The sequence below is a fragment of the Triticum urartu genome, chromosome 7 (assembly GCF_003073215.2).
Source record: "Triticum urartu cultivar G1812 chromosome 7, Tu2.1, whole genome shotgun sequence".
Lineage (NCBI taxonomy): Eukaryota > Viridiplantae > Streptophyta > Magnoliopsida > Poales > Poaceae > Triticum > Triticum urartu.
The window spans coordinates 27,830,158-27,839,435 of record NC_053028.1 but is presented as its reverse complement, the minus strand read 5'-3'; the positions used below and the strand labels follow the sequence as shown (position 1 = coordinate 27,839,435).

The window sequence follows — 9,278 nt, the reverse complement described above, 5'->3', positions numbered from 1 at the left end:
ACATGCGGTCATTAATTTTAGAGTGCGTGTATGATAGTTATCAATTGGACAGGGATACTGCAACGTTTCGAAATACGAATTCATATAAAAAATTCACATGAAAGATTCAATAATACACATGCATTTGGCGTGCTTAGCTCTGCTGGAGGTTGGTCACTGGTGCTCTAAGTAAAAGGTGCTCGTGCAACACGGCAGGAGAGGACAAGCGCGACAGCTCGCGTGCTCGGTGCAGCGTGCGCGTGCATGCATGTGCCTCTGTGCGTGTCTGGCTGCTTGTGTATTGGCTGTGTGCGAGCACAGGAACGCACTGCTCAGCATATGCTCTTGAAGATTCGGACTCCAACGTGCGTAGAAGAAATATCTTTCTCTCCCTTTGATCTCCATCTTTGATTAAAGGAGACTAGGAGACAAACATACTCAGAGCTTACAGTGCCCGTGTGTGCTGAGTGTGTCAACAGCGAGGTGGCTGAGGGAACTTTTATCTTCACAACTGGGACCATTCACCTGGTATTGTGCGTCTATCAAGCGGTTGATTACGAGAGGTTATATTACTACGGAAATTGTACTGCTACAGGTAATTCCTAATAAGAATGGCATTTAGTACGGCTTGTTGTGTAACATCGATCCAAGGTTAAGATACATCTAAGGAGCTTTGTGCTTGCAATAAAGAATAGCTATATGCATTAGTCGATGTAGAAGATGTGATATTAATATATTTCCTTTTCTAAAAAAGATGCTTTAACGTGCTAGCTGTTAACAAAAATATAACATTACCGATACGGCGCTGCTAAAAATCAGTCGACTGAGATTTCACGAAGTCTCAGTCGACTGGTTAGCCGTCCGATCTGTTTCTTGCTTGTAGATTCGCGTTGGTCGCTTTTGTGTCCTTTTTCGGCCTGTCTAAGACGCGGACCGGCCCGTTTCCTTTTTTACGTCGAAGCTTGGCCGCGGGCGAGCGTTTGTGGTTTTGTGGGCTGGGCAGTTTGTCTCGGGATGGGCTTCTTCCGTTGTTTTTTTTTCTTCTCGGGCCGCTGGAAGGGAAGGGGAGCGGGCACCGGGGTAATTATGAGGAGGGGAGCGAGCAGTCATTTCATCTCTATCCTTTCCACTCTCTCCATTTTCTCCCTCTCCCAAATCTGTACAAGTGCTTGGTGTTCCCGGAGGGGTTCTTTGACCTTCAGATCCGACCGCTCCTGCACTACCAGACAGAGAGAAGGATGGCCGGTGCATCTGGTCAAGTGAGTCCCAGAAGCTTTGCTTGTGTTTTTTTCTTTTTGTTTGCACGCACCCCCAATAGATCTGAGTGGGGCTGTAGGTTTTTTTGTATCAAGTAATACGGCCTAGTAGTTTCAAGTTGAGAATCGCCCCCCAGTGTGTAGCACTTGTATTTTTATTAGATTTTTTTTTCATTTTTCTTTTGTGTTCGTGTGTATCAAGATGCATGCTGAATTTTAGTGGTATATGTAGGGTTTGCATGTATGCATATAATGTAGATCCCTTTTTCTTTTTTCATGGATACTTGTTTGATTAAAGTAATCTACATGATTTTTTGTTTTTGTTTATAGCGTTTCTATCATTAAGATTTTTGTATTTTTGTTTTTGTGTGTCAATAGAATGCAAAATCATTCCCAGTGAAAGTAGAGGATGATGTATCTTTTTTCACCGGAGGAAGTTGACCAGTAGTTTCAGACTCCAGTGATACGTTCATAAAGGATTTTTAGTGACTAGTAGTTTCAGTGGACTAGTAGTTTCAGACTTTCAGTGACTAGTAGTTTCAGTGGACTAGTAGTTTCAGACTTTCAGTGACTAGTAGTTTCAGTTGACTAGTAGTTTCAGACTTTCAGACTTTCATAGCTTTTTTGTACATTTTCATGATAGATGATTGCCATGTCCATAGTTAAGATTTAGAATTTCAGTGGTACATAACATAGTTTCAGACTTTCAGTGGTATGTTCGTTTTGCTGAACATAGTTTCAAACTTGCAGTGGTACGTTCATACGACTGAATATAGTTTCAGACTTGTTGGTATGTTCATCTTACTAACCATAGTTTCATTTTACCATTTTCTATGTTCATAGTGTCACTTCCAGTGGTAGTTAGTATAGGCATATTGCTAGTGCTGTTTTATATCTTCATAGCCTCTTGTATTTTTTTATTGCATTTATTGCTGATTTTTTGTAGCACTTGAGCCTAACATTGTATGTCTTTGTACACTTTTCACTTTTGTGTAGTGTTAGAGCACCTAATCCAAATATGCACGTGCAAAGTTAGCACCAAGTTTGCTTGATCAAATCCACTAGGATCTATCATAGATAGTCAACTAACGATCAGTTGATTGATTCAAATCCGCTAGCAGCGTATGTGGTGCCGTCTTTCTCTTTTTTTTTTAGATTTTTCAAGGGCAACCTAGTTACTTATGTGGCACTGATTAGAACTAGCAGTAAAGCCAAGTAGCTATAACAGAGTGATTAGTACCTTTTTGTATTTTTTTTACTGGAGGTAGTACTAGTAGCACCACCAATTTCTATGTAGGTACTTTTAGTTCAGAGTTTAGACTCATGACCTCACAGGAGTACTTTCTGATCTGTCGAGTGGCAAAAAATGAAACATCTTAGCCTGGATTAGCATCATTCTGTGAATTAATTTTAGTCATAAAAACGTATTAAAAAGCAAGATTTTGTCATTTGGGTGGGCAGGGATTTAACTTTAGGAACCTGATGGGCCCTGTGTGAAGCTATTTGAAAACTTCTTTTTGTTTGTATTTCCTATTTCAGAAGAGTGTAATAGTAACCACATGTACATCAATACTTTTCGTTCTCTCTTTTCCCAAAACTGAACCACTAGTCTTTTACAGCAGAAGTAATTTTTTATATGTAATTTTTTTGGTTGTACCATCTGGTAAGCATAGTTTTTGGGCTTTTTCACAATCATAAAGCTGCATGAATACATGGTGGAGTTTGTTTAGTGAGTTATTTTTAGTGAGTTATACATTCTAATTTATTTTATTTTTTGCTTCCTTTTTGGATGTGCACAGGAGGTTTGTGGAGTTTGTTTCAACCATTGCAACTATGAGAGCAAGGGAAGTGGTTTCAGCATGTTTGCATGGGAGGAGTCCAACAATGCAGGGGTAACTCACTCCTAACTTTTTGTACTAATGTCATCATAATACTCATAACTTTTGTCGTGACGTCACTCCTAACTTTTTGTATTTTTTAGTTTTTTGTGTGTGTTCAAATCAGGTTGTGCCTTGCAATGAAAGGGCCCGTTTCAACAATGTGACAGGAGAGAGGGTGATGTTTGTGGCAAACCAACGGACATACACTGTAAAGTGTTACAAGGGTCGTACAAAGAGCGCTATGTATGGGAGAGGTTGGAGGAAGTTATATGATGACAACAAGCTGGGGAAGGGTCAGATGGTGGTGTTCTTCCTGGATGAACCTTCGCCTAGGGCAGCTATTTGTGTGATCCAGGTGGGCAACGGCTCCGAAGATGAACAGCCTATGGAAGAGGGTGATCCCATTGAAGATTCATATTCAGATGATGAGGATGGAGAAGCTTCAAGCGATGGTGGTGAAGGCATTGTTCGCACTATGGTGCTTCTGCTTAATGAGACAGAGGGTTTTCAGCTACAAGGGCCGCTGCCTCTCAGTGATGATTTCATCGGGTTTCCTTTCTTTCACCGCCTCACAAGGACAGACATTCGTTTGGGCATGATGGTATGTATCTCTTTTTTCCTTTTTTCTCTTTTAGTTCTTTTGTATGGGTATGCTACAAGTATATATATCTGAACACATAATGCAAATCTGATTCCTAGGAAAGAGAAGGGGCGGGGTAATATGATTTCTGAGCTGGAAATTGCATAATTAAAAATATAAGACTTTTTTGCAGGAGTTTTTAGTATCTGCAAGTATGTTTGAACATGTATTCATGCTCAGTTTTTTTTCAGTATGCTTTTCAAGTAAAAAATCTAAATTGTTTTTTACCCTTTTCTTTGAAATGATTCAAAGACCAAAGAAAGTTTCATGGTTTTGATAAAACACTCACATAATTGTCTCTTTTTTGTGTGTTTTTTTCCATGATGCATAGAAAATACCCAAGAAAGTTGCTACTGCCACGCCGTTTGAAGAACAGGGGGTTGGTCGGTATTTGTGTGGGTGGTGGGAGATTCAAAAAAAATCTCATACAAAACTGCTGATGATGGCCGCATTGTGTTTGGCAGCAACTGCATGTCTTCTAGTTTGGTCGCAACTAGGGGGGTCTTTGTTTCGTCGGAGGGGCCGGCGTCGAGAGGCATGGGGCCCATTTGCATGTCCCACACTAGGCATGCAACTTCATGTCTTTTAGTTTGGTCGCAACTGCATGCCTTATAAATTGGTTGCAACCCGACTTCCATTTCTTGTTTGTATGGGGAGAGGCACCAGTTTGCATGTCCAACAATGGGCACGCAACTTCATGTCTTCTAGTTTGGTCGCAACTGGGGGGAGTCTTTGTTTTGTCGGAAGGGGGCGGCGTCGAGAGGCATGGGGCCCAGTTGCATGTCCCACACCAGGCACGCCACTGCATGTCTTCTAGTTTAGCCGCAACTAGGGGGGACCTTTGTTTTGTCGGAGGGGGCTGCGTCGAGAGACATGGGGCCCAGTAGCATGTCCCACACTAGGAACGCAACTGCATGTCTTCTAACTTGGTCGCAACTCGGGGGGGGGGGTGCTTTTGTTTTGTTGGATGGACTGACATCGAGAGACATGGGGCCCAGTTGCATGTCCCACAGGAGGCACGAAACTACATGTCTGCTAACTTGGTCGCAACTGCATACCTTATAACTTGGTTTTAACTCGACTTTCATTTCTTGTTTGTACGGGGAGAGGCACCAGCTGCATGTCCCACAATGGGCACGCAACTACATGTCTTCTTGTTTGGTCACAACTGGGGGAGGGGCCTTTGTTTTGTTGGAGGGGGCGGCATCGAGAGGCATGGGGCCCAGTTGCATGTCCCACACTAGGCATGCAGCTGCATGTCTTTTAGTTTGGTCGTAACTGCATGCCTTATAAATTGGTTGCAACTCGACTTCCATTTCTTGTTTGTATGGGGAGAGGCACCAGTTTGCATGTCCCACAATGGGCACGCAACTGCATGTCTTCTAGTTTGGTCGCAACTGGGGGGGTGTCTTTGTTTTGTCGAAGGGGTGCGGGGTCGAGAGGCATGGGGCCCAGTTGCATGTCCCACACTAGGAACACAACTGCATGTCTTTTAACTTGGTTGCAACTCGGGGGGGGGGGACCTTTTGTTTTGTCGGATGGGCAGGCATCGAGAGACATGGGGCCCAGTTGCATGTCCCATAGGAGGCACGAAACTGCATGTCTTCTAACTTGGTCGCAATTGCATGCCTTATAACTTGGTTGCAACTCGACTTCAATTTCTTGTTTGTATGGGGAGAGGTGCCAACTGCATGTCCCACACTAGGCACGCAACTGCATGTCTTCTAGTTGCATGTACCACACTAGGCGTGCAATGACATGTCTTCTAGTTTTGCTCGCAACTAGCGGGTGGGATTTGTTTTGTCGGAGGGTGCGGCGTCGAGAGACATGGGACCTAGTTGCATGTCCCATAGTAGGCACGCAACTGCATGTCTTCTAGATTGGTAGCAACTAGGGGGGCTTTTGTTTTGTCGAAGGGGGCGGCGTCGAGAGACATGGGGCCTAGTTGCATGTCCTTTTACAAACATTTTTTTCACAAGTACACTGTTTTTGCTTGGTCGGAACGGCGACGAGATGCTCGGTGACGCCCGTGAGGAGATGCTCGGCGATCCGGGCGCCCCTCCAGAGTCCTCGTGCCCTGCTGATGAGGTGAGCTGAGCTACGACCCCTTTTCCCCTATCGAGGTGAAACCGAGCTGCGGGTGTCAATTTTTCTGTAGTCTAGGGTTCATAATTGTTGAGAATCACGATTCCGAGATGAAATTGCAAGTCCGGAAGAGGGATTTTTGGTGTGTTTTCGGGCAGCGGGATGGGTAACTGGCGTGGTGGTCCGTCAGATGGTGGGTGCCGGTGGTGCTGCCCGACGAGAAGGGGGAAGGGGCAGCGCGTCCGTCTTCTCCATCATTCTCCGGCGCCACCCCAGCCAGCGCCGCGCCCGGTCAGCGGGATGGGGAACTTGGTAGGACTACGTCTGAATTTTTCTGTGCTCCATGAGAGCGTCAGTCTAATTCTGTTCACTGTCAATAGACATTCTGTGGTTGTGAATTTTAGAAGTATGCAAGTTCATTGTTAGTAGATATGTCTTAATTTCTTAAGCAACATGCTTGTAAGTGGTCAGCCTTGCTGTAATACTCCCGTGCAAGTGATCTGCAACTGTTAGTTATTTAAACACTGTAGTTGATGGATTTTAGCTACCTTCTGTGTCTTCTCGAGGTAGGAAGATTTTGCTGCTGATCGTCACAACTAAATACAGCATCTCTTAATCATATCAACATCAATTTTTCCACATATATTTTTCCCAAAGCTGTCCCGCTTTTTGGCTTCCTGTCTCCAACTCATGAAATGTTGCATTTGTAGTGCCTGTTTTTGGTTTTGTTTGTCTGAACTACCAAAAATAGACAATTGATGTTTTACATTTTCCATAAGGAAATCTGGGAGTGTTTCCTTTTACTAGTTACAAGTAGAAATATGTGAACGGATTAACCATCCTCACTAGTTACAAGTATTTTTCTCTGCTTTTTTATTGGGGCGAATCACGAATCTGAGGGGAGCGAATTAGTGCTTTTGTTTTAGCTCGACCTCGTATTTTTTCGAAGGTAACTATTTTTGAATTCTGCTGTGATGTACTCGTACTTAGTTGTTACTGATGTCTGCTCAGTTGCCTGCTTGCACCGAGCATTGCCAATGCTTGTTTGGATTTTTCTGAGGCATTCGGCATACTGAGATAATTGATTTTTTGGGGCCAGTGTGGTGTTATACATCAGGCTGCGCCAGTGTGGGGTTATATATACATAGTACTATTTTACTCTAAAAATGTCTTTGTACTGAAGAGATAGTATGTCATAGTTGATTTGCTGGCCGTTTCTAGCCAGACTGCGTTCTATCACTCAAGTCGAGGGTGAGACATGCTTTTTCATTTTCTCTCGCTGGTTTCTGAAGATACGTTACATGTCTTCTAATCAAATTTTTGTATTATCCCTGGAGGCTTTTGGTGATTTTGTTATCTTCAGAGACTAGTGCAGGAAGGGAAACAACATCATTCACAAGTGTTTTTTAATCCCACTGTAGTTGATAGTTTTTACCCTTTTTTCTAGTCAACTACCTTCTGTCTCTCTGGAGATAGGAGATTGCCGCTATTCATCACGGCTAATTAGGGCATCTCGTAATATTGCCAACATCGAAACTATCATCATCCCAAAGCTGCCGGCTAAGATGAAGCAAGCCCAAAGCAAAGCACGTTTGGGATTTGTTAATGTACTCGTACAGAAACACTCCCAGATTCTTTTTATATGGATTTTTTTGTCTTGGGCCTCCTGCGTCTCACTAAGCAGCATCTTTTCTCAAGCCCGCCCTACTAACTGAAATGATCTCAATCTTTGTGTTTGATTTCCCCTAATCTGAATTTAGATTCAAGATCGACACAACACTCTCTGATGCATAACTTTATTGAATGATTTTTGTGCAGTTTTTCTTTTTTTCTTAGCTCACTGCCACAGTAAAATTTGAGAGGGTATCCAGTGGTATTTTTGTCTTCCTTTTTTGTTTCTGTGTTAATCCACTTTTGCGATATATATTTAGATAGATTAGTGCCTCTTTTTTTATCAGTAGTGTGATGGATGCCTGCATGTAGATTGAACGCGGGATCGAAACTAAAACCGAGTCCTCCTTGAAAGAAGGGTTAGGTCAACAGCTTAAAACTGTATGTACTCGGTCTTTTTTCTGTGTTTTTGATTTAACCCCTTCTTGTTTGCACAGTTTTTTTTGAATCTCATCATCATTTTTTTTCAGACAGGATCATATGAAGGAGTCGAAAGACTTAACAAGAGATTGCTTAAACAATGTGGTATGTTAAATGCAACCACCCTTTGTATGCTTACAATGTCTACTGCTTTTGTTTTTCTGTAAGCATGAGCAAAGAAGGAAGTTACCTGGAACATATGTGTGTTGTATTTCCTGTTTATATTTTTTGGCCTAGAGTATGTTCCAAGAGATAGAAGTTACTTGCAACACTAATGTATCATATGCATTTTTTTAATACAGCCGCACACAGGTACAGTTTTTGAAGTTGAAGGAGGGAAACCTGGGAGTGATAGAAATGAAGAAGGCAGAGATAAGTGTGTTGAAGATACTGATTTAGAAGAGAGAGGCTATGATGTCAAGATCACTGACACTGAAGCATCAAAGGGTTTGCTGTATGAAGAAGTTCTGACTTCGGTGTGTATCACTTTATCTATAAATATTCACTTTTCTTTTTTCTTGTTTTTATTGTTTAAAAAATAGATAATGCATGAATTGTTGCCTTTTTTTCTTGCCCCCAACCTAATGGATTTTTTTTTGTTTTTCCTTCCGCCAGCTGAGTAAGAGTGCTCAAAGGAAAGAACGACGGGAAGCTCTTTTGAAACGAAAAAAGAAGGTACATCACTACTTTTTCTTTTTTTTCATCAGTTGGGGTTCCATTTTTTTATAGTTTTCCAGCTCAAATAAATTCATACACCTTTTTACCTTCTATATATTTTTGCAGTAGAGAGCAAGGATTGACCCAACCACAACAAAGGCCACCATTGATGAGATTGCAACTAAAGCTTACAGCCGGTGCAGCATGCCATACTTCTCTGAGATTGTCAATCTCATGTGCAAGAGCCACCACAGGGTCCAGCTTGTTAGGAACCGTTGTTTTGGCTATCTGCTGGAGCTGGTCGGCTGTCTTGTACCCAGGGGGTTTGTGTAACATCCCGGATATAACTTTTCCAATTTGTACTCCAACTCTTGCCGTTTCCGGCGTTAAGTTATATTTATTTTCTCGGGTTCGGGTCTTTGTCTTTGTGTGTTATTTTCGTTGTCATGCATCTCATATCATGCCATCATGTGCATTGCATTTGCATATGTGTTCGTCTCATGCATTCGAGCATTTCCCCCGTTGTCCGTTTTGCATTCCGGCGCTTCGTTCTCCTCCGGTGGTCATTTTTAGCTTTCTTTCGTGTGTGGAGATTAAACATTTCCGGATTGGACCGAGACTTGCCAAGAGGCCTTGGTTTACTATCGGTAGACCGCCTGTCAAGTTTCGTATCATTTGGACTTCGTTTGA

The 9,278-nt window shown here is 42.5% G+C and overlaps 1 protein-coding gene across 1 annotated transcript; it reads left to right on the top strand.

Annotated features, from left to right (window-relative positions):
- Positions 1-1,090: 1,090 nt before the first annotated feature.
- Positions 1,091-8,990, top strand: LOC125523312. Its single transcript, XM_048688359.1, has 8 exons — positions 1,091-1,238; positions 3,035-3,127; positions 3,217-3,716; positions 7,824-7,892; positions 7,982-8,036; positions 8,234-8,407; positions 8,547-8,606; positions 8,715-8,990. Exons 2-6 carry the CDS (start codon positions 3,103-3,105, stop codon positions 8,254-8,256), a joined length of 672 nt encoding a protein of 223 aa, XP_048544316.1. The 5' UTR covers positions 1,091-1,238; positions 3,035-3,102; the 3' UTR covers positions 8,257-8,407; positions 8,547-8,606; positions 8,715-8,990.
- Positions 8,991-9,278: the final 288 nt, after the last annotated feature.